The following is a 26,647-nucleotide window of genomic DNA, read 5'->3' as shown; positions in this document are numbered from 1 at the left end:
CTTTGCTATGTCACACTGTGAAATACGTTAACTCGTGGTTAACCTTGTTTTGTGTCTTTCCTTTTTCCTATTGGTGGATTAATGAAAATGTGAAAATACGTCTGTTATTTCCTGCTCTGCTTCCTCTTTACAACAAAAGCCTTTTCCCAACACACGTATCTTCAGGTAAGTGCAGTTCTACCAGAAAGTCTCGGAGAAGATATTGTAACAATTCATCCATTTATTTATGACCCAGCAAGCTATATGGTTGTATTTGGCGTAGGCCCCATCTGTAAATAGCTGTCCGAGGGTACGGATTCGGTATTTCCTGCCTGAAGATGAAGGCAGGGGCGCAGCCGACCCCCGTGAGGTTTTAGGAGGGACCATCCTGGTGGTGGTGGGGTGGTTGGAGGGGAAGAACATCCTGCGGTGGTAAGGGAGATGCAGAGAAGAAGCTTGTTATTTGTGAAGGAGGAGCCCATCTTGGTGGTGGAGGGGTGGGTGGTGGTGAGTGAAGCGTTCAGCATCTGCAAACTCAGACAAGTGTAAGCACAGGTTCTTTTATACTTCTATTATTAGAATGTGATTGGACAATTGAGAAGGTAATAGGTGACGCTAACAATTGAGTCCTTCTGGCAGAACTTATGCTAAAGCTTTCATTTTTGGTGTTTTTTAAAAGAATAATGATACACTTGCTTGTACAGAAAATTTTGTTCAGTTGGGTACCTGTACAAAACAAATACAATATTATTTTCACCCCTGCAGTGCAAAACTTAATTTGTGTCAGTTCATATGCGTGAATAAAACTTTGCTATAAATTATAACTTCTTTACCTCCTGTCCAATAATGGCAATAAGCTTGTGTTTTGTTTTGTTTTTTTCCAATAAGAAACAAAGTCTCATCTTTAAAATTATGTATATTTTATCTGGAAATTCAATCAATAAAGGAAGTAAATGACAATGGAAGACTTGCACGTTGAAATTACAAGCCCTTAAAGTAAGTGGGCTTACCTGAAAAATAATGTGGGTAAAGAGTGCACGATTCATTCATATTAAGTTTCCCCATGCATGTGTTTTTAAGGAGAGGGATACGCATTGTGGGGTCATTGTATGCTGAGCTGGAATGTGGTTGTTATGTTCAACAAAATACTTACAAACAGAACTTTCGGGTGAATGGTAGTTTACTCAAAGAATTCCTGTGGCAACAGAACGGAATACTCTATAACTGTAAAGAATGCGCATCAGCATGACTACATGACAGTATTACTACAACAGATAATAACAATGAAGAACTGGTTATAAACCACAACCTTTACCCCCTTCCCACCATAAGTATGAAACGTAGCTTCAAAGTCCTGGAAGTGTCCTTGTCCTTTAAGTTGTCATAGGGGCATCTTCTGATTTTGGACTCTGACAGCATTCGGTTATCACTTCCCGTCCGGTGACTATATCAGGATCAAGGTTTAATGGCAGATAAATGGGGTCGCTAGATCGGTTCCGGTTTGGGCACTCTTCGAAAGAAACGGGCATTCCAGTGGGATCCATTAGATAGCTAAAAATTGACTGGCCCAAGCTGCCATTTGACTTGGAGAAGCTCAGACAGGAAAGAGCTCAATTTATTGCTGCAATTTATTGCTTACTCAATCCTGTACTTGTATCTTTGTGGGCCGAACATAATGCTTGCTGTCATATCTGGCTCTCATGTTGCGCTGGTGTTGATGAACCCGTGTCCTAATTGAAGTGTTAACTGGGAGCTGATGAGGTGGGTGCAGTCTTCTCAACGGTAATTTTAGTTCCCTGTTAAGCATGAGACAGGCAGGGGACATTCCAGTGGTGGCATGTTGGGGAGCACGATAATGCAAGAGGGTCTGGAAGAGAGCAGCCTTAAATGGGAAACCTTGGGCAAGGTGTGCACGTATGCCATTTTTCTGACTTTGATTCAATCTTTCCACACCGCCATTAGCTTGAGGATGGTAGAAGGCAGTTTGTACATGGGCTACCAAATCTCAGCACCTCTGCTTCAGTTTAACTATCCCCACATGACCCTTGTGTGCCATTGAGAGCACCCACCCCCTAAGGGACAGATGAATGACTGCCTGGTGCCCCCGGGCAATGCATGTCTCACCCCAGCATGTCAGTTCTGCCCTGACTCGGGAGAAAGGGTCAGTGTTCACCCGAGCTGGCCAGCTGTTCTGAATGTAAGTGCTGAGGGTAACGAAGAGAGGGTCTGCTGCAGACTCTCGCTTAAGATCTTCAAAAGACACTGCGGCCTGTAAGGGCTCATACACTAACTTCACAAGGTCACTCTCTATATCTGACTATGGCTGCCTGGCTGTGCTAGTTGGCTCTGCAGCTAAACATGACAGGGAATCTGCAACCATGTCGTCTTTTCCGGGAGTGAACACCGGCTGGTAGTTGTACTGATTCAACCTGTCAGCCCATCAGGCCAATGCTTCTCTCTCTTCCACTGAGTATTTCTGTTCCGCAGTACTCAGACCCCGTGAAACAAAAGCAATAGGCCTTTCAATGCCATCATGCAGCTGTGACAGGACAGCTCCGACTGCTACTGCTCATGCATCACATGTAACCAGCATGGGGCGAAGAGATCAAAATGGATGCAAGCTGTCCAGCTGAGGCTGGCACTGGATGGTTGAGAATGGCCTCTAAGTTGGAATGCAATGGTGATGGCTGTAACTGTATTTTATTGTAAGTGGCCATATTAAGCAATGACACTTTAGCTCCTGTGTCAAGAAGCAGTTTTTTCAGGTGCACATCACATGTAGAGAAAGTGACTTAGTGAAGACCAACTGTATGAATAACTGCAGGTGAAGGCTGCAAACTGGACTTTGATCTGCAACACCTTGCAAAGTGGTTGAGCTTTTCACAATGTCTACACTTTTGGCCAATGGCTGAGCAGTCCGGGGAATTTTTTGACGAAAAAAATTGACGAAAAAAAATGACGAAAGGAGCCACAGTTGCCACGTTTCCATCTTTGTTGACTTGAGGCTGTGTTTTCCGGATGATTGCAGCTGCAGGCTGGAACTCCTCCTCCATGACATTATATTTGCAGGTACAGAGGTGACATCAGTTTTAGCTGCATTAGTGTCTGCAATTTGCAATTTTAGATGCACACTATTAAGCTTCTTCAATTTGGAGTGCCAAAGTGAGAGCCTTATAATGTTATGTTCAACAAAAGACATACAAACAGAGCTTCGGGTAAATGGTAGTTTACTCAAAAAACCTCAGCAGCAACAGAACAGGATACGGTACAACTTTGAAGCATGCACATCAGCATGACTTCATAACAGTATTACTATAACAGATACTAACAATGAAGAACTGATTAGCACCACAACAGTGGTAAGGCTGTTATGAAACAATGGGTTTTTGTTTTCTAATGATTTCCATCAGTGCTGTCTCCATGTTGAGCAGTACTGTTCCTGTGTGGCCAAACAATCGGCAGCAAGCAAGCGAGTGATAATCACAAACCATCTGCTGTGACGCAGAGCTTTGGCTCTCTCTTTCTCTGATCGATCGGACTGTCCTTTTTAACCCGCTCGCCCATTGCTTCAAAAGTCTCTCTCTCTCTCTCTCTCTCTCACACACACACACACACACACACACACACACACACACACACACACACACACACACACACACACACTTCTTAATTAAACCCAGAAGTGCAGAGCTCAGGCCAGTCAGCCTTTGTTCAACTTTCCTCTTCAGGAGTTCTCTCAGATATGCAGAGCTGTGTCCATCTGCCTCAGACAGACATATCTCACATATCTCAAAATTCCAAACACAAACCCACTGAAACTGACTCTAAACCATGTAGTATACATGGCAGACCAGTATTGTCACTATAATTCTGCCACAGAGATGCACTACAAACGGAAAAGACTTGGAGCATGTGCATAAACCTTGCAAGGTGTATACAAACATTTTTGCTTTAGTAATTTATGATTTTTCTTTAGTAAAGCTAATAGGCTCAGTAGCTTCTGCAGCACAGACACAAGCATGTAGTCCACCATATGATGGTTGTATCGATCCTGAATTATCGATATATCCATACTGGTGCAAGTATCGAAAGTATTGCTACTCAAATAAAAAGCATTGATGCTTTTGGGAATGGCAGCCTAGAACAATGCTTATCAGAGGACAAACAAAATGTGATACACCTTTAAGTGACAGTACAATTTAATGTTTAAAGGATATGAGTTTATCTAATAACATGCAGCGTTCACTAGAATTGTGACTGTTATTGTGTTGTACAATATAAATTAGGGGGGAACCAAAGAAAGCGGAACCAAAGTGCGGGTGTTGTTGCACCGCGCCGCCTAAGTGACGGCCATCTTCCTCTTCTCTCATATTGAGATTTGGAAATGAAGATGGCAGTTCGCTCTTTCTCTGACTGAGTATGATTTTGTCTTCCAGGCTGACATCGAGAGTTGAGAGGAGTGAACCCCAGTCAAAATCTTTTATGTTACTCCAGTTACTCAATTTGAAACTCGTAACAAACTGTGGGGGCTCGTCCGGGATCTCTCCTTATCACAACCATAGGGGGAGCAGATCCAGAGGTACTAGAACCACGCGACCAAGTTGACAAGACGTTGCTGCAGGCCAGGAGTCAACCCGTGGGCGTCCAAGGAGGGGGACCAAAGAGAAAAGGGATCTCAACCTTGCTTAGGAGCGGCACTGCTGATCCAGAGGCCAGCGCACGCTACTTTCCAGAGGGCCATACGCTGATCCTGTGCTCATCGCACACCAGCATCAGATCATCACACTGTGATCGGGAGGTCGACACACACACACACACACACACACGCCACTTAATTAATTCATTACATTTATATAGCGCTTTTCTAGGCACTCAAAGCGCTTACATTGTCAGGGGGTCTCTCCTCATCCACCACCAGTGTGCAGCATCCACCTGGATGATGCGACGGCAGCCATAGTGCGCCAGAACGCCCACCACACACCAGCTTACTGGTGGAGAGGAGACAGAGTGATGAAGCCAATCAGTAGAAATGGGGATTGTTAGGAGGCCATGATGGTCAGAGGCCAATGGGCGAATTTAGCCAGGATGCCGAGGTCACACCTCTTTTCGAAAGACTTCCTGGGGTTTTTAATGACCACAGAGAGTCAGGACCTCGGTTTAACGTCTCATCCGAAGGACGGTGCTTGTTGACAGTATAGTGTCCCCATCACTACACTGGGGCACTAGGACCCACACAGACCACAGGGTGAGCACCCCCTGCTGGCCTCACTAGCACCTCTTCCAGCAGCAACCAAGTTTTCTCAGGAGGTCTCCCATCCAGGTACTGACCAGGCTCAGCCCTGCTTAGCTTCAGTGGGAAACCGGTCTTGGGCTCCAGGGTGATATGGCTGCACTTAAGTCACTACACCGCTGATTTACTGAACTCACGAACCACAAGGGGACATCAGGACTATACACCATGTCAGCAACTCGTAAAGAATTAGTATGGGGCATCAAGAAACAACTATTCAGACTCTCAAGCAACGACATCTATCAGGTTGCAAAAGACATTGCAAGTAACAGTCAACATGAAGAAGAGCTAGATGTGAATGATGAAGAAGGCTGCATGGAGTATGTAGTCTCCTACATGCAATCTGACACCTTACTAGGACTTGAGGATGCGGGTATGGGTCAGTTGTTGGTTTTAAATGATTTGATAGGTAGAGTAATTAATGCTGGTGATCCTGTTAATTTTCCAGTGGGTACATTGAGTGATGGTAGCACACATGTTACACCTAGTCAAAGTCCATCCACTACAATTCCAAACCCTACGTCACAACCTCATTCTCACCCTAACAGTACAGTTATGCAAACACAACCCCACTCTAACACTCAAACCAATACAACAACACAGTCCTTAGAAGAACTGAGACAAGTGTCAAAGTCAAAGTCACCTTTATTTATATAGCGCTTTAAACAAAATACATTGCTTCAAAGCAACTGAACAACATTCATTAGGAAAACAGTGTCAATAATGCAAAAATGATTGTTAAAGGCAGTTCATCATTGGATTCAGTTATGTCATCTCTGTTCAGTTAAATAGTGTCTGTGCATTTATTTGCAATCAAGTCAACGATATCGCTGTAGATGAAGTGTCCCCAACTAAGCAAGCCAGAGGCGACAGCGGCAAGGAACCGAAACTCCATCGGTGACAGAATGGAGAAAAAAAACCTTGGGAGAAACCAGGCTCAGTCGGGGGGCCAGTTCTCCTCTGACCAGACGAAACCAGTAGTTCAATTCCAGGGTGCAGCAAAGTCAGATTGTGCAGAAGAATAATCTGTTTCCTGTGGTCTTGTCCTGGTGGTCCTCTGAGACAAGGTCTTTACAGGGCATCTGTATCTGGGGCTCTAGTTGTCCTGGTCTCCGGTGTCTTTCAGGGATGTAGAGGTCCTCTCTAGGTGCTGATCCACCATCTGGTCTGGATACGTACTGGATCCGGGTGACTGCAGTGACCCTCTGATCTGTTCACAGACTGGATCTGGTGGCCACGGTGACCTCGGAACAAGAGAGAAACAGACAAATATTAGCATAGATGCCATTCTTCTAATGATGTAGCAAGTACATAGGGTGTTATGGGAAGTGTTTCCGGTTCCGGTTTACCTAATTAATGCAGCCTAAAAATCCTTTAACGGATTTGGATATTAAAAGCATCTTAGTACGTTATGTGTATGCCAGGTCTGTCTGCAAAGTAAACTGCAAGAGTGTGTCTGCCTCCCGAACAATGTTAGGTAGGTTATTCCAGAGTTTAGGCGCCAAATAGGAAAAGGATCTGCCGCCCGCAGTTGATTTTGATATTCTAGGTATTATCAAATTGCCTGAGTTTTGAGAACGTAGCGGACGTAGAGGATTATAATGTAAAAGGAGCTCATTCAAATACTGAGGTGCAAAAACATTAAGGCTTTATAAGTAATAAGCAATATTTTAAAATCTATACGATGCTTGATAGGGAGTCAGTGCAGTGTTGACAGGACCGGGCTAATATGGTCATACTTCCTGGTTCTAGTAAGAACTCTTGCTGCTGCATTTTGGACTAGCTGTAGTTTGTTTACTAAGCGTGCAGAACAACCACCCAATAAAGCATTACAATAATCTAACCTTGAGGTCATAAATGCATGGATTAACATTTCTGCATTTGACATTGAGAGCATAGGCCGTAATTTAGATATATTTTTGAGATGGAAAAATGCAGTTTTACAAATGCTAGAAACGTGGCTTTCTAAGGAAAGATTGCGATCAAATAGCACACCTAGGTTCCTAACTGATGACGAAGAATTGACAGAGCAACCATCAAGTCTTAGACAGTGTTCTAGGTTATTACAAGCAGAGTTTTTAGGTCCTATAATTAACACCTCTGTTTTTTCAGAATTTAGCAGTAAGAAATTACTCGTCATCCAGTTTTTTATATCGACTATGCAATCCATTATTTTTTCAAATTGGTGTGTTTCACCGGGCTGCGAAGAAATATAGAGCTGAGTATCATCAGCATAACAGTGAAAGCTAACACCATGTTTCCTGATGGTATCTCCCAAGGGTAACATATAAAGCGTGAAGAGTAGCGGCCCTAGTACTGAGCCTTGAGGTACTCCATACTGCACTTGTGATCGATAGGATACATCTTCATTCACTGCTACAAACTGATGGCGGTCATATAAGTATGATTTAAACCATGCTAATGCACTTCCACTGATGCCAACAAAGTGTTCAAGTCTATGCAAAAGAATGTTTTGGTCAATTGAGTCAAACGCAGCACTAAGATCCAATAAAACTAATAGAGAGATACACCCACGATCAGATGATAAGAGCAGATCATTTGTAACTCTAAGGAGAGCAGTCTCAGTACTATGATACGGTCTAAATCCTGACTGGAAATCCTCACATATACCATTTTTCTCTAAGAAGGAATATAATTGTGAGGATACCACCTTTTCTAGTATCTTGGACAGAAAAGGGAGATTCGAGATTGGTCTATAATTAACTAGTTCTTTGGGGTCAAGTTGTGGTTTTTTGATGAGAGGCTTAATAACAGCCAGTTTGAAGGTTTTGGGGACATATCCTAATGACAATGAGGAATTAATAATAGTCAGAAGAGGATCTATGACTTCTGGATCTATGACAAGTGTATGAAGAGCTGGGTGAGAAACTGCGACGACGTGAATTTACAGAAACCTCATCGCCCACCACTTACCTCCACCAGGGCGAGTCAGAGTTACACAGGATGCCACAGATGATCTCAGAGAGACCTGTAATACTGAAGGACCTTTCCTACCTGCAGCGCAGAGACTTCAAAGTACATGGTGGTCAGGTTGGGGATCAGAACTCTGATTTACATTCCAACAATATCAGCAAACAAATCGACGAGGGAGTGAAAGAGGGCTTTGCAGAAGCAGAAGTGGTCAGAGGGGTATTGAGGATCATCAAACCGGGGGCTTTTAAAGATAGGCTCGTAAACAAAGATTCAATTACAGTACCTGAACTCAAAGGCTTCCTCAGGTCTCACCTCGGAGAGAAAGCAACGACTGAGATGTTCCAGGAATTGATGTGCGCCAGGCAATCAGACCAAGAATCACCACAGCAGTTTCTCTACCGCATGATTGGGCTTAAGCAGAAAATCCTTTTCCAGCCCAGACAGGCCAGTCCAGACATTTTATATGATCCCAAGACCATCCAGGAGGTGTTCCTCCATACTATCTATCAGGGTTTGGGGACAAAACATGCTGACCTCCGACAGAGACTGAGACCTCTAATCTCAAACAGTCAAGTCACAGATGAGGAAATCTTGCGCCAGGTTATGAAAATAATAAGTGATGAGAACGAGCACCAGCGCAGACTGGGCCAACCCCCCCGACAAAAGGTAACACAAGCACACAGCACCAAGGTTGAGACGAGAGACCTTAACAACAATAAAAAGTCACGGGATACACCATCAAACAATGAAAATCTCCAGACAATACAACAACTCACTTCTCAGGTAGAGACCCTGTAACACATGGTGGCTTCTTTGATTGAGCATCGGACAGAAAATCCTTGGGTGTCTTACCCTCCTTCTCAGCCAACCTCTAGCAGACCTGTCCAAGCACAGTTGGGACAACCTGCAGTCCAAGTGAGAGGTAGGACAGCTTGTTGTTCGAAATGTACTGAACAGAATGCACAGGAGTGTAACCATTGCTTCGTGTGTGGTGAGGCAGGACACAGAGCAGTGAAATGTCTGCAACGAGTCAGGGTACAGGGAAACGAAGCTCGGTCTTTGTGGAGGGACGCCCAGAGACCGGTGAGCAGCTTCAGTCCCAAACAGTAACAAATAACAAACCAATAACAAGATACCGCAAGCAAAACAAACAGCAAAATTCACATCGCCTGCAAAGCACCCCTAATTGGAAAGAAAAGTCTGCTGAAATGTTTGATTGGCGGATACCCAGCTACAGTTTTGTTTGATTCAGGCTCGCAGGTGAGCATCTTTCTGAGCTTCCTGAGACCTCTTTCTGAGCTATTGGAGGAAGAACCTGGCCTCTTTGCAGTCACTGGTCATGCTGTCCCCTACATTGGATTGGTTGAGCTCACTGTCAATCTTGCCGGGAATGAAGACCCGAATCTCACCATACAGGCCCCTTTCCTAGTCAGCCCACTGCCACTGCCCCAGCCCCTTCTAGGAGCCAATGTACTCCAGGAGATCATCAGAAGGAAAGAGTCCTCGGGCGATGCAGTTGCAACGGTTGTCAGCCTTCTCCGCAGTGCCTTTGGAATAGAGGAGGAACAGGTGGAGGCCATTGTGAATTTCATCCAGGTGCCTCCAAGGACATACTGTGATCCAGTCACTATAAGAGTGGGCCAAGACCATACTATCATTCCCCTGGCAGGACAGCTTATGTATGGTGTAGGGTACCCCCAAACTTTGATGTCTCTAACCCCACTGTTCCATACGAACCGATGGAGGAAAGCGTTGTCTTAGGGCAGTTGAGTGTAGGAGAAGGCCTCTTGGAAATCAATAACACCTGACGGCCTTATGTTAAGGTGCCCATCTCCAACCACTCAAAGCATGAGGTCACCCTGCCGAGGAGAACCTCTCTGGGAACCACCCAACATGTTATCAAGGTAATTGAGACCAATACACCCGAGTCACATCAGGCTGATCCTACACTCAGAAAGATGACATCAGTTGAGGTTAAGTCCGTCGCTTCTCCCAGCACCTCTCGACCAGAGTCCTGGCTTCCTCCTGTTGATATCAGTCACCTCAGCCCTGAACAACAACAGGCAGTAAAGGAAGTGCTCTATGAGGAATGTGGAGCATTCACCCCGTGACAGTGACGACATAGGGTGCATCCCCTCCCTACAGATGGAGATCAGGACTAAGGATGACATCCCAGTTCAGAGGGCCTATGCATCCATCCCAAAGCCACTCTACAGGGAAGTTAAGGAGTACATCCAGGAGCTGTTGGTAAAAGGATGGATCGTGAAGTCCCAGTCACCCTATTCAGCTCCTGTCATCTGTGTAAGAAAGAAGGATGGGTCCTTACACCTGTGTGTTGACTACCGGCTCCTCAACAACAAAACTGTGACAGACCGTCACCCTCTTCCCAGAATTCAGGACCTCACCGACTCCCTGGGAGGATATACCTGGTTTTCGATCCTTGATCAGGGGAAAGCCTACCATCAAGGCTTTATTGCTGAAGGATCAAGGTACCTGACCGCAGCCCCAGCTGCTTTTCAAAGGAGCATGGAAAGTATACTTGACACGCTGAGAGATAAATGCTGCTTTCCTTACCTCGACGACGTGTTGTGCTTCTCCAGGTCCTTTGATGAGCATGTACAGGTGCTACGCAGAGTTCCCCAAGCCTTGCAACACCACGGGGTAAAGCTGAAGCCGGAGAAATGTGAGCTCTTCCGCAAGGAGGTCCGATATATCGGCCGTCTGGTGTCAGCAGAGGGAGTAAAAATAGACCCCAAAGATCTTGAAGCAGTGCGGGCACTGAAAGATAAGACGCCACAGACAGTTGGGGATGTCAGGCAGTTGCTTGGGTTCCTGAGCTATTATCGAACATAATATATAACATAATATATAACATATTATCGAACGGGCTTCTCACGCATAGCCAAGCCCCTATACGACCTGCTCCAGTCAAAGCCCAGCACCTCTCCAGTCAAAGCGCCACGAGGAAAAACAAAAGGCAGTCAGCAGTCCTCCCGTACTCCGGTAGAGTGGAATATGCAACACCAACAGATCCTTGAACAGCTTGTGGACCGGCTGACCAAACCCCCAGTGCTGGCGTATCCCGATTTCAACCACCCCTTCACACTCCACACAGATGCTTCCCAAGCCAAACTCAACACAATGGGTCACCGGTGGGTGGGGCAACTGGCCAATTTCAACTTTGATATCAAATACCTCTGCCGGAAGTCAGTCATGATGAGCTTGTGAGGGAACAAAGAAAAGACACCGCTATTGGGAAAGTGATGGCGTTGAAGGAAAATGGCACACCACTAACAGAGGATGACAAAGAGAGGATGGGCACACATGCAAGGAGACTGTTAAGAGAGTGGAACAGATTATACATAGAGAATGACCTTCTCTACAGGAAGAGTGCAGGTCGACAACAACTGGTCCTGCCCGCCACCTACAAACGAACAGTACTCACCCAGAGCGATTTTACTGGCCTTTCATGAAAAGAGAGATAGAGGAGTATGTGACCAGGAAGTGCTCTTGCATTAACCCTTTTGAGTCTAAGGGTATTTTTGGGGCCTGGAGAAGTTTTGTCATGCCCTGACATTTGTGCTTTTTTCAGTTTCTTATCAATATCTGAATGGGTAAAGTCTAATCTCACTGTAAACAGCACAAACTGGGCTATAATAATATGTAAAATGCATGTATGTACATGATTGTGTTTTTGAGAAAAAAAATATTATGTGTGGTTAGTGAAAAACTAAAAATGTTAAAACACTTGAAAAAGGCAAAAAAACACATAGAGAACATTGGTTCCCGGGATTTTTGAAAACTGGAGCTTGTAGCCTAGAAATTTTCTTTCTAAATTATGTGAAAATCATCTTGTTTACTCACTTACAGAAAACAATATATTGATTTACATTTTCTAAGACACTTTTTGTTGGTAAAAAGTCATATGCGAGTAGGCGTCAACTATCATGAATATCATTGTGATTTACACCTGAGAAGACAAAGGCCCGCATAATGAGCTGCATAATGAGCTGCATAATGAGCCTCTCGTTCATCTGTGCCACTGAGAGGAAGGAGTTACAAGAAAGAATGTGAGAACAAAATAAATCTATATAATTTTATGTTTGTAGTTTATTTAGAATATATTTAATTATCCCACAACATACTTTAATATCCACTTGGGGGAGCAGTTAAACAGTTTATAAGGAACAATCAAAGCTGACTTTCAAACAAATTTTTTGGCATCAATACTCCAGTCACACAATCCTTCAGAAATCCTTTTTTCTTATTAATCTTATTTTCTACAAAAAAACATTTATTGTTGTTATTATTATCATTATTATCATTTTTATTAATGTTGAAAAGAGCTGAGAATATTTTTTTTAGGTTTTTTAGGGGGAATAAATTGAAAGAACAGCATTGTTTTTACATTTGTTAGCCTACAGTTATTTATTTGTTACATTTATATTATTTACATCAAGCTTTTGAATGGTATAGTATTGTATATTGTTATTGAAACTTCATAATGTTTCACTTGATTATATATTTAGTCAGGAATTATAGTTTGGAAAAAGTCTTTGTAAAAAGTCTAACTAGTAAAATGTTTACACGTTATGTGAAAACTAGTACAAGTATATAAATAAATATAAAGAGACTTACTCATGTTTATGATCTCTGCTGAATAAAGTGCTTCATTCTTTTTTTTTTCTGAGGAAATCCATTTCTCAAATCCTCAACCACATGACATCTTTTTGGGGTGAATTATGTCTTATTCCTCTCATCGCGAAGCAAATAGTAAAATAAAAACTTGAAGAACAGGCTCGCTGCTTTTTCTTCTGTTATGGGCGTATTCAAGCCACGCGCTTCAGTTTGAATCTGAATAGCGCGTTCAGCGCGGGGGTGTGGTCACATTAGATATAATGAAGGGAGACATGAAAAACAGACATCGCCTTGTTTTCATATGGATTACTTTATCACAGAATATCTGTTTTAGTTTAAAAGTAGACATGTCAAGCTTTCTATAGATATCTCTTTCATGTCTCTTTGTTGATTATTCACGGAGTTACAGTTCATTTTAATGACGTGTTTGTAAATAAAAATCAGCGCAGACAAAGGCTGCAGACAGCACACCTTGTTTGTTATCTTTATTCTATAAGTGCGAAAAGTTTTGTTGTTATTATGTCTGTATCCAAAAAAAAGTAGACCCTTTACAGATTCGATTGATGTATTGCTCTTATCTGTACGATTACAACTGAAAGTGTAATTTAAGTTCTTTTTGGGGTTATCAGGAGAAAATGACTCAAAACGCGTATCCGCGTTAATTGACTTCAAAGGGTTAAACAGAAGAAGCCAGCCACACATGAAAAAGCACCAATGGGAAGTATAACATCAAATTCGCCTTCAAAAAACGTGTTTTCATCAAAAAACACCTTGAGTTGGTGTGCATCGATTTCCTTCACCTGGAACCCTGCAGAGGTGGATACGAGTATATCCTGGTAGTGGTGGATCATTTCACCAGATTCGCGCAAGCCTACCCCACAAGGAACAAGGCTGGTAAGACAGCTGCTGACAGGCTTTTCAATGATTTCATCCCCAGATTTGGATACCCGGACAAACTACACCATGACCAGGGTCGAGAGTTTGAGAATGAACTCTTCAGAACTCTCAGGCAATTAGCTGGTATCGCCCACTCGAGAACCTCTCCGTATCACCCCCAGGGAAATCCTGCGGAAAGGCTCAATCGCACGCTATTGCAGATGCTCCGCACCTTGGGAGAGAATGAGAAGGAAAATTGGAAGGACCACCTGCCCCATGTACTCCAGGTATGTAATTGTACAAGGCACGAGGCCACAGGTTTCTCCCCGTTCTATTTGTTATATGGCCGGCATCCTCGCCTACCAGTGGACATCCTCCTCTTGAAATCTCATATTACATCCACCCACGATCTCTTTACGAGATTACATCAGTGTCCACTCTGATCTGGACTGGGACACACTATTGAAACAAAATCAAAGGTAGGTTTTTAGGCTTTTGTGACCACTAAATAACAAGGGGATTTCGGTTTTGGTCTGCAGTGCATGGAAAGTCATGGCTGTCACTGAGGCGTTTTTTCCCGTGTAAATGATGTGAATTGTTGAGATGGTTCATGCAGGAAGTGTGAGGGTGTGTCTCACTCAGCAGCTCCGGAGGTCAGGAAGCATTTAACGGTGATGTCATGAGAGGTACAGTCATCACAGTGCTACGTTTCCTTTTATCTCACCTCGGCCTGCTGTGAGAGAAGCTCACAGTTCATCCGTCAACCTCCAGAGATGCATTAAAGTGCTGTGAGACGATGCTTGAGGGTCTGTTATGTGTTTAGTCACAGGAAGACTGGTGCATTGATGAACACACAACCAGCAGATCATTTACTTCTTGTTTGAAACAGTTTTACAGTAAACTCTTGTGAACCCTCATGACTCAAACACATTTCACACAAAAATGTAAAATAAATTTAAAGATGCAAAAGATTTTCATTCTCTTGCAAACTGCATTCCCCAAAGAAACCACAATCACTTGCAAAACATTTGTATTATCCCACAAAACATTTAGGGTTTTCCCGAAAAATTGTGCATTATCTCACAAAACTATTATATTGTACAAAGAAACTCTGCATTCGCTCACAAAACATTTGTGTTCTCTTGCAAAAATATCGCGTTTCTCGCAAAACTATTTCATCTACCAAATAATTTCGTTTTTTCTTGCAAAAGCACTGAAATATAGTTTTTCTTCTCACCTCATATTATTTCCCTCAAAGCAGTTTTGGAAGTGAATGCAAAGTTTCACATGGGAGCGTAATACTTTTGTGAGTAAATGCAATAGCCCTGAAACACAAATTTTCCTCTTCTTTTGTTTTAACCACTACCACTCATCACTCCATAGGTTACTGTAAGCCACAGTGGGAGTGGATGTATATGAGATCGCAGGGCGTTATTGGACAGACTCTAAATTATCTGTGAACATCCCTGCCTCCTCCACCGAGGGACGAGCGTGAAAAGGGTTTCAGGTGGAGATTTTAAAGAGAGGCTGTAACCAGGGCAAAACGTGTGACCATCGTAAGACAACTGAAGTGATGTCTTTAGAAAACTGCTTTTATATTTTATGCCACATACACACCATACAGTAGTAAAAATATCTCGATTGTTTCTCTTAGACAGCAGTGAGATTAAATGGAGTCATTTCTTTGCCGAAATTGCTTAAATTAACTTATAACACTTCTTTTTAAATGATCTGAGCTGCTATCCACAACTGATTACTGGATGACAACTAACTCGTTTCTTTGTATATTTGATTAGAAAATATACACTGATACCTAATCTAGTCTCAAACAAACAAAATTTCAGACGGCAAACTATAAAATAAAATGCTGTATATATGAATTATATAATATTTGTGAACATGCGGTTATGTGTTTTTCAATGAAAACAGTGTGTACATTCTGACGTGCACGTTGAATGTAGGCCGTATGGCAGTGGATATGGGGTCCCAAAAGCAACTATGGTAGCAAGTGCCTTCATGACCAATAGAGTTCAATGGAACTAACGACCAAAATTCAGCCAACAATGCTTCTGGGAAACGCACCCCAGATCGGTCTGCTTTGGCCGCTCAGTCCCTGACAAGAGGAAATGTGGAGTCCAGGGAGGAGTCGTTTCCCACACCCAGAAGAAGGGCTTTCGGCTGGGCTAACACAAACACTGCAGCCCTCAGGAAGGAAAGGTCCCAGACTCTTCACAGACCCAGTGACATCACAGGTTTGCATTCACACACTAGCTCAAACATACACTATTTTTTTTTTTTCTTGGAAATCATTGAGTCAAATAATTGCTCTGAATTAATATCCAAATTCACAGGTTGAGCTTACTTGAACACTGTCTTCTAACTGCATTTTTTTTCGAGGAAAGTCTTTTAATTCACGATTCACAAAATGAGTCATTTAGACAGTTTTGCAAACCAGTTTGACCGATTAAATGACAAAAACTGACTAGAATTCATGATTCTTTTGTAATACATGTCACGAGTCGTTCTATTGAGAATTTGCAGTCAAGTTTGAATGATTCATTGAAAGAATTGATTAGACCACATTCACAAAATGAGTCATTAAGACCACTTTGCAAACCGACTGATTCATTAAGTGGAATCGACTAGGGCCCTGTCCCATGTGGCACCCTAAACTCTCAAATAGCGGTATTCCTCCGAGTCCGCACTTTAGTCTAGTATGAACAATGACAAAATCGACACTGAACGAATCGACTAGACTGAATGATTCTTTTGCGATTCTCGAAACAAGTTGTTCAGACCGCTTTACATACAGATTTTACCTTTTCTATTAAAATAATGGATTATAACGAACAATTCTTTTATGATTTGCGAAATGACCCTTCAGACCGCTCTACCAACTGATTTGACCAATTCAGTCAATCATTCAGTCATCTTTCTGACAATTTTGTGAACCGATTCACTGAAAAGAATCAACTAGAAGGAATAATTATTTGTGATTTGGGAAATAAATCCCACGAACCCATTTTTCATCAGTATATTTGTATACAGTAGAAATAGAATTTTTGGATGAACTGTCCCTTAATGAACATTAATGAAACCATCTCTGATAGAGACAAGAACATCTTGTAAATGTTTTTTTTTTTTTACTTGGGCCAATAAAAAAAAAAACAGAACTCCTTACCAACCGTAGTTATATGATAGAAATCAATTTTACTGACTTTAGTATTGTAAAACACTCTGTTAAATAGGCCTATATTTTATTTTGTTTATTTATAAACACAGATGTATTCTGTACTGGAAGGTGTGTGTGAACATTCAGGGTATGAAGTTCAGTCTCTCTCTCTCATAATCGAATAAGTCTCGCAACCCATGTCTAATGGACCCATCTCCACAGTTCAGAATGAATAGGCTCAGAGCAGTTCACACACACACACACACACACACACACACACACACACACACACACACACACACACATCTGCAGACACTGCTCTGTGCTCCTCTCCTACAACCATGCCAGACTCTCAAGAAAAACACACATGGCTCTTTTCAGTTCATTTGGAAATCTCTGACAATTCATGTGTTTTTGGAAACTGAACAAAACTTTCCAAGCAAACTGTAGATGTGCTTGTGCAAATGTCCTCCGACGCAAACTGCTGCCAAAGACTTTGAGAAAGCCTGTCTTTGACCTCAAGGAAATAAAATGCTTTCTAAGGGTTTCAAGACACTTTCACATGATTCATGTCAATGCTCCCTGTGAACTCTAGGGTAAGAAAAAAGCACACACACATGCAAGTCAGATGTTGCAATTCAGTGTTCAATTTCAGTTCTGACCCATAATACAGCTGGCCTTTCTGTGCACAGCCAATGATTGCTGCACAGTTTGTATGAGAAATATCATCATACTATACGCATTTTATGCAAATTAGTAATCATGTGACAGAATTTGTTCAGACTGCTTTGCGAACCGATTTGACAGATTCATTGAAAGAATCTTTTGCGATTCAAAAAACAATTGTTTTGTGGTCCAAACTGACCGACTCATTGAAAAGAATCGATTCTTTTACGATTCACAAAACAACCAGAGCTTTGCAGTCTAATTTGTTAATTTATTGAAAATAATCGAATAGAGCTTCTTCTTTTTTTTTTTATTCACAAACCCATTTTAAAATTAACCTAATAATTGTAAAATGTCACTTTCATGAAAACAATCATGGAACTGCGAGAGAGGAAAAATGTATTTGGCCAGTGGCGGCTCTAGACAAATTTTACTAGGGGGGGGGGGGGGGGGGGCCAAGGAGGGGCCAGTGTTTAACCAGAGGGGCAAATTAAAAATGGCAACATATTTTATTTAAATGTAATGCAAATAAATACAAAAAGTAATTCTTGAAAAAATCTTCACAGTAATTTTACACAATCTAAACATTTTAATAAAAACACATTACTATTAGTAATCTTATAAAATTCAATCAGGCAATCAGACATTTCACAATTTAATATTTATATATGAATGTCAAGATTTCAGAAGTGTATATATTTATAATGCTTACACTACACAGAAATAATATACAATTAAATGATGCTTATTTAAAACGTATTGTGCAGGCTAAAAATATAATAAGCTTTTAATAATCTTTCAGTGCGCAAAACCATGATAATATGAAACGCTTCAAAACTGAGCTCACAAAGTGATTTTAAAAGTTTACGGCTTTTAAAACGTGTGTGATCTAACAGGCACAAGTGCGTCTTTTAAAAACTGCAACAAACATAAAATACAAATACACAAAATAAAGTCATTTTATGCAAATCCACAGCCTTTTTATCCACAGATCAAGATTATAATGTGAGTTCCCTTTCATAGGTCACTTCGATGCTGCGGTGACGTCACCGTATGGGAACACCCCTTGGTGTGACGAATGTCTAAAGCCCTATACCATCCCGCCAATCCTATATATACAGTAGCCAGTACAAACATAACAGGGGATTTATCATTAACATTTGTTTCTCTGGATAGTGTTATATGAAGTACCATTACTTCAAACGAGTTATACTTGAAGCCTGCCCTCTGAGAAATCCTGAAAACGTTGTTATAAATTGAAGCAACACCTCCACCTTTGCCTTTTAGACGTGGCTCATGTTTATAACAGTAATTTTGGGGGGTGGACTCATTTAAAATAATGTAATCATCAGGTTTTAGCCAGGTTTCTGTCAAACAGAGTACATCTATATTATGATCAGTGATCATATTATTTACAAAAAGTGTTTTCGTAGAAAGGGATCTGATATTCAATAAGCCAAGCTTTATCATTTGTTTATCCATATTGCTTCTGTTTTTTATTTGTTGAACCTCAATTAAATTGTTAATCTTAACCTGGTTTGGACGTTTTTTGTTTTTTCTAGTTCGGGGAACAGACACAGTCTCTATAGTGTGATATCTAGGTGAAAGAGTCTCTATGTGCTGAGAATTAACTGACCTCTGTGACGGGAGGCAGCTAGCAGACGGTCGGTTTAGCCAGTCTGTCTGCTTCCTGACCTGGGCCCCAGTTAGTCAAGTACAAACACTAAGACTATTTGCCATATTTCTAGAGAGAAGAGTGGCGCCACCCCAGGAGGGATGAAGACCATCTCTTTTAAACAGGTCAGGTCTGCCCCAAAAGCTCGTCCAATTGTCTATGAAACCTATGTTATTCTGTGGGCACCACTTAGACATCCAGCCATTGAGTGATGACAATCTGCTATGCATCTCATCACCACGGTAAGCAGGGAAGCACACACACACACACTGTCTCTCTCTCTCACACACACACACACACACTGTCTCTCTCTCTCTCTCTCACACACACACACACACACACACACACACACTGTCTCTCTCTCTCTCTCACACACACACACACACACACACTCACTGTCTCTCTCTCACACACACACACACACACACACACTCACTGTCTCTCTCTCACACACACACACACACACACACACTGTCTCTCTCTCTCACACACACACACACACACACACTGTCTCTCTCTCTCACACACACGCACTCTCACACACACTGTCTCTCTTTCACACACACACACACACACACACGCACTCTCACACACACTGTCTCTCTTTCACACACACACACACACACACACACACACACACACATGGTTCAAACTCACCTGTCTGTTTCTCACACACTTTGAGGGCTAAACTACATTATCACAGTTTTTGTTCCTCATTCTATCATTCTAGAGAAAAAACCTGTTTGGGCTCTGGAGCAGTTCTTCTTCTTTTGCTGCAAGGCAACATTTCTGTCATCATTTAGTCTTCCTCATGGCATTACAAACCTGTATGACTTTCTTTCTTCTGTGGAGCATAAAAGTGGATATATTGAAGCATGTGGAGATCCAAACAATATTGAACCCCTTTGACTATCAATGAATGAAAAAAAAACTCCAAATAACTTGTTTTTGTTTAATAACTGTCACCCTGTCCCGTATACGGGACACCTACATTTACTTCACTGTATTACAATTAAATCTAATCTAATCTTGACAAACTATATATCGTTGGAAAGGTCTAAGACTCCCAACTATATATTTTACCAATGTTTTTTGTTAAAAATTATGAAGGAAAAGTAACAGATTAATTTATGCTAAGAGTGCACCCTCAAAAATCTACATCATAAAAGGATGTTGCGTTGTTGCTTTTTTCTCGATCACATTTTAGAAATCATCAGAAATTATATATCAACTGAAAACTTAAAATCTCAAAATTGATCCTTTAAAACCCATTTTAAAATCAGACATTGCATTACCATGTAAATGGTACATCAATATTATGTTACAAAATGTTTTCATTCATGAATTAATAAAATTTAAGTTTGGCTCATGCACTATAAAGTCTATGTTCAAAAATATGAGTGACAGTCAAGGGGGTTTAACTGATAATCTATTTATATTTTCTTTAACTATTTTTTTCCCTTTTACTTGATTATAAAGGAATCTCAGCAACTACTTGTCACGCTGTCTGTTCTGTGTTTCCCTGGGTGTCCACTAGTGGTCTCACTTCCCCATAGGCACCCCACCGGAGGCACTACATTTCCCACAAAGCCTTGTCCCTTCATCACAGTAATTGCACTCCTGTTAATTGCACTCAGGTGTCTTCACTTCATAGTCATTACCCTGCCTATTTAAACCGGTCTGTTTCTGTTTGTTTCATGGAGTCCTAACTTTCCGTCACCCAGTTTCCTGGAGTGCCTAGTTTCGAGTTCTTGTTCCTGTTTGTTTTGGATTGATTTTTGGTTTTGACCCCCTGCTTGTTGGATTCTGATTTTGGATTACCCATTAAAACTCACACTGCTTTTGTATCTCCCATCTCCTGTGTTCCCGATCGTTACACTACTCAGTACAAAACTTTAGTTCTTACTAGAACCAGGAAGTATGACCATATTAGCCCGGTCCTGTCAACACTGCACTGGCTCCCTATCAAGCATCGTATAGATTTTAAAATATTGCTTATTACTTATAAAGCCCTGAATGGTTTAGCACCTCAGTATTTGAATGAGCTCCTTTTACATTATAATCCTCTACGTCCGCTACGTTCTCAAAACTCAAGCAATTTGATAATACCTAGAATATCAAAATCAACTGCGGGCGGCAGATCCTTTTCCTATTTGGTGCCTAAACTCTGGAATAACCTACCTAACATTGTTCGGGAGGCAGACACACTCTTGCAGTTTAAATCTAGATTAAAGACCCATCTCTTTAACCTGGCTTACACATAACATAATAATATGCTTTTAATATCCAAATCCGTTAAAGGATTTTTAGGCTGCATTAATTAGGTAAACCGGAACCGGGAACACTTCCCATAACACCCTATGTACTTGCTACATCATTAGAAGAATGGCATCTACGCTAATATTAGTCTGTTTCTCTCTTGTTCCGAGGTCACCGTAGCCACCAGATCCAGTCTGTATGATATTCTTAGAGCATCACATGAAGATGTGTTTCACGTGTCTAAAATCCATCAATCACAGATGATTAGAAGTGAATGTTTGATCATTCCCTCTGACCTCTTACTGTCCAGCTCTGATGAAAAACACTGGACTGTGACAGGTTTGTGGAAGTGTCTTTAATGTATTACAATAAAAAGCAAATGTGAAACATTTAGCTTTTATTAGTACAGCAAGACAATGGAATATTCAGTATGAGATCATAACAGACAGTGAGGTACAGTATAACAAAGTTGTGCAGAATCCAGAACTGAAGAAATAACTTTATGTTGATTCACTACGATTTGTAACATTAATGTAGTAAAAAACATTAAAAAAAAAAAAAAAAAAGTCTAAACGGCCCATTTATGAGGGATTCATGCTGACAAATGCAATGATTTAGACTTGAATTAGAATTCTGTATCCTGTTTGCACCCTCAGTTTATTGTTGGAATTAGAAGCCATTCAGTTTAGTTCTAGATGATGCACAACTCGCATACTCACAGTCACAAATACTCACACACACACACACACGCATTCATTCACACACACACACTCACAGGAGTGATTCCCTTAACTTTTGCCCAATGAAAGCATTCATCCATCCATCAGACAGACGAGTGGAGGCTGAGACAGCCTTAGTAGATGGGTGGAGATGAGTAGAGAGACATCTGCAGAGAACAGACAGACAGAGAGAGAGAAATACACAGACGGTTATATCTGCTGGGCAGCTGGAGGAGGAAAGATGACTGACGGCGAGGAGGTGAGGAGCACGTATGAAGGAGAAGACGCATAAGATGGTGAGACGTGACATCTGAGGACACAGCTGCACACCAGCACCAGCATCTGAGGATAAACACACACAGACGGTCAGAAGACACGCGTGCAGCGCTGGAGTCTAGTGTGTTTGGGTCTGTTCAGATGGACTCACCATGATTCCTGCTAACCCCAGAAACCCTCCCAACACCATCGGCGCGTGCGAGGCGAAGACCTGCTTGATCACGCTGGGACAGCTCTACACACACACACACACACACGGATGAGCGACTGCACTCCTCAAACAGCACACAGGCAGAAACAAGAGCAAGACAAACAGGAAGTGACTCACAGAATATGTGAGCTTATGCAGGATGTCGCCGTCTGGACAGGTGTCTCGTACAAACACTTCAATCGGTCCACCGATGCCACAGCAGTCAAACTGACACACAAACACACACCTGTCAGACCATGTGTGTGTGTGTGTGTGTGTGTGTGTGTGTGTGTGTGTGTGTGTGCGCGTGTGAGAGAGAGAGGGAGGGAGAGAGAGAGTGTGTGTGTGTGTGTGTCTCTGTGTGTGTGTCTCTGTGTGAGTGTGTGTGTGAGAGAGAGAGTGTGTGTGTGTGTGTGTGTGTGTGTGTGTGTGTCTCTGTGTGAGTGTGTGTGTGAGTGAGTGTGTGTGTGAGAGAGAGAGAGAGAGAGAGAGAGAGAGAGAGTGTGTGTGTGTGTGTGTCTCTGTGTGTGTGAGTGTGTGTGTGAGTGTGTGTGTGAGTGTGTGTGTGAGAGAGAGAGTGTGTGTGTGTGTGTGTGTGCGTATCTTACAGCGTTGTGGAATAGTTTGAGGGTGACTGCTTGACCAGGACTCCTGGTGTTGAGATACTGAGCGTAGATGGTGTTGTAGAAGTTCACCAACTCATCTGCCAGCTACAACACAACAAACACACAACTGCCTTAAAACAGCACTATTAGACAGACACCTGTGTGTGTGTGTGTGTGTGTGTGTGTGTGTGTGTGTGTGTGTGTGTTTACCCGTCCACTCCACATGAAGGCCATCACACCAGCTGTGATTTCAATGATGATCAGAACAAACAGCAGGCCAGAAAACTTGATGAAAACATCAGAAAAACAAATGTTTACAGATTTAGACAGAAATGTCTACAGATAAGAGTTTGTCCTCCTGTGCTCTGAATCCTGAAGGAGTGTAACGGCTTTGCTTCAGTGTCAACACGTGTAACACCTCTGTATGTGTTTTAGTGATAGACTCACCACACTGAGAGCTGTTTTGCTGTGGTTACACGCACCACAACCACCGATGATGGCCACCAGCAGCATCAGGACCCCAGTGACCACCAGCACCATCACACCTGCGGACAGAGGACACGTCCAGTCACGCATCAACATCACCTGTGTCATCATCTGTCAGTGAGAAACATCAGCAGAACAGACCGATGTTGAACTGTGGCGTGTTCAGATCGATGTCGAAGAATCCTCTGGTTTCAGCGCCGAACCGGAGCCACATACCTAAAGCCACCAGACCCGACCCCACCAGCTGCAAGATACAACATGACACAAAACAGCCCTCATCACAGCTGCTCGCTCAGAAACCACACAAATACACCACACTTCCTGCCAGACTGGCACCTCATTTACATATTTACATCTGTTGAGTTTCGTTTTATTTCAAGTTTGACAAGGATACTGTAACACAAAACCCTGAAATGTTTCAAAGATGCACATACTCCAGGACATTTATGTAACTAGAATAAAACAAGTACAATAAGTAACTATACAGGTAGAAAAAAAAAAAAAAATATATATATATATATATATATATATATATATATATATATATATAAACAGATGCACAGATAAAAAAAAATAAAACATTTATGATATTTATAGCAGGCTTTTGTCAGAGTAGAGAGTGTTAACTGACAGAAGAGTAAATCTGAGACACACTCACAGCGAACAGGATGTTAAACAGGATCAGGAAACATTTACACATCTCCGCGCATCCGTCCATCACGAGCCGATTTATTTCACTGCAACAAAACACTATCTGATCAACCCAATGCAATGAGCAGCTCTTAATGAACTAGCCAAACAACAATAAAAATAACCACGAAACTTTGATTATGTTTAAAGCTCTCCTATGTGAAGCATATGTTTTGATAAACATAACAACGCTCAGCACAAGACTGACCTGCTATTGTTGATGAATCTGATGTGTGCGCGCGGTCCGAGGTCTGCTGTTTCTGCTGGACGGGCTGCGCGCGCACCCCCTGCTTCGGGGCGGAGCACAACAGTTTCTGTGCTGCAGAAACGAAACCAGCACTGACCCTTTCCTCTGAAGTGTGAGCCAACACCAGGAGCACAGACCTCTCCCCGAAAATATGCCAGTGCGGAAACCTTTCTTCACTCATCTAGATTTCTGTTGGGCCATGTTTCATCAGTTTGATTCGGTTTCTGTTTTGTTTTTATGATGTTTTCATTAACAAAGTATACACACACACACACACATATATATATATATATATATATATATATATATATGTATGTATATATATATATATATATATTTATGTATATATATATATATATATATATATATGTATGTATATATATGTATATGTATGTATATATATGTATATGTATGTATATATATGTATATATATATATATATGTATGTATGGTGGTCTATTTTTTCCATCGCTTGAACATAACAAGTCATGGCTGCTATGATTTTCCGGAATGGGATTTTGAGGAATAGGGTTTAAAGTGAGAGGGATTTCACTTTCACTTCTACTGAACAGGGACAGACTGGGAATAAAAAACGGCCCTCACACTATAGAGACTGTGTCTGTTCCCCGAACTAGAAAGTACAAAAAATGTCCAAACCAAGTTAAGATTAACAATTTAATTGAGGTTCAACAAATAAAAAACAGAAGCAATATGGATAAACAAATGATAAAGCTTGGCTTATTGAATATCAGATCCCTTTCTACGAAAACACTTTTTGTAAATAATATGATCACTGATCATAATATAGATGTACTCTGTTTGACAGAAACCTGGCTAAAACCTGATGATTACATTATTTTAAATGAGTCCACCCCCCAAGATTACTGTTATAAACATGAGCCCCGTCTAAAAGGCAAAGGGGGAGGTGTTGCTTCAATTTATAACGTTTTCAGGATTTCTCAGAGGGCAGGCTACAAGTATAACTCGTTTGAAGTAATGGTACTTCATATAACATTATCCAGAGAAACAAATGTTAATGATAAATCCTCTGTTATGTTTGTACTGGCTACTGTATACAGGCCACCAGGGCACCATACAGACTTTATTAAAGAGTTTGGTGATTTTACATCTGAGTTAGTTCTGGCTGCAGATAAAGTTTTAATAGTTGGTTATTTTAATATCCATGTTGATAATGGAAACGATGCATTGGGATCAGCATTTATAGACATTCTGAACTCTATTGGTGTTAGACAACACGTTTCAGGACCTACTCATTGTCGAAATCATACTCTAGATTTAATACTGTCACATGGAATTGATGTTGATGGTGTTGAAATTATTCAGCCAAGTGATGATATCTCAGATCATTATTTAGTTCTTTGCAAAATTCATATAGCCAAAATTGTAAATTCTACTTCTTGTTACAAGTATGGAAGATCCATCACTTCTAACACAAAAGACTGCTTTTTAAGTTATCTTCCTGATGTATCCAAATTCCTTAGCATATCCAAAACCTCAGAACAACTTGATGATGTAACAGAAACTATGGACTCTCTCTTTTCTAGCACTTTAAATAAAGTTGCTCCTTTACGCTTAAGGAAGGTTAAGGAAAACAGTTTGACACCATGGTATAATGAGCATACTCGCACCCTAAAGAGAGCAGCCCGAAAAATGGAGCGCAGCTGGAGGAAAACAAAACTAGAGGTATTTCGTATTGCTTGGCGGGAAAGTAACCTATCCTACAGAAAAGCATTAAAAACTGCTAGAGCCGATTACTTTTCTTCTCTTTTAGAAGAAAACAAACATAACCCCAGGTATTTATTCAATACAGTGGCTAAATTAACGAAAAATAAAGCCTCAACAAGTGTTGACATTTCCCAACACCACAGCAGTAATGACTTTATGAACTACTTTACTTCTAAAATCGATACTATTAGAGATAAAAT

At 41.5% G+C, this 26,647-nt stretch overlaps 1 protein-coding gene across 1 annotated transcript; it reads right to left on the bottom strand.

Moving 5' to 3' along the window:
- Window positions 1-22,407: 22,407 nt before the first annotated feature.
- Window positions 22,408-24,553, bottom strand: LOC132148691 (CD9 antigen-like). The gene is made up of 8 exons (XM_059557390.1): window positions 24,424-24,553; window positions 23,907-24,009; window positions 23,727-23,824; window positions 23,490-23,564; window positions 23,283-23,384; window positions 22,813-22,902; window positions 22,636-22,719; window positions 22,408-22,550 (listed from the first exon to the last, which is right to left on the bottom strand). The coding sequence occupies exons 1-8, from the start codon at window positions 24,481-24,483 to the stop codon at window positions 22,419-22,421; spliced, it is 744 nt and encodes a 247-aa protein (XP_059413373.1). The 5' UTR covers window positions 24,484-24,553; the 3' UTR covers window positions 22,408-22,418.
- Between the last annotated feature and the right edge of the window lie 2,094 nt (window positions 24,554-26,647).

This window comes from Carassius carassius, chromosome 9, assembly GCF_963082965.1.
Source record: "Carassius carassius chromosome 9, fCarCar2.1, whole genome shotgun sequence".
Classification (NCBI taxonomy): Eukaryota; Metazoa; Chordata; class Actinopteri; order Cypriniformes; family Cyprinidae; genus Carassius; species Carassius carassius.
This window is presented reverse-complemented; position numbering and strand designations above follow the sequence as displayed.

Excerpts from the sequence above, each read along its gene's own strand:
- LOC132148691 (XM_059557390.1), bottom strand. The coding sequence starts at position 24,483 with ATGGACGGATGCGCGGAGATGTGTAAATGTTTCCTGATCCTGTTTAAC. Across the intron at positions 23,825-23,906 it reads CACGCCACAGTTCAACATCG|GTGTGATGGTGCTGGTGGTC; the intron begins GTCTGTTCTGCT and ends CTCTGTCCGCAG. Across the intron at positions 22,720-22,812 it reads TGCATAAGCTCACATATTCT|AGCTGTCCCAGCGTGATCAA; the intron begins GTGAGTCACTTC and ends GTGTGTGTGTAG.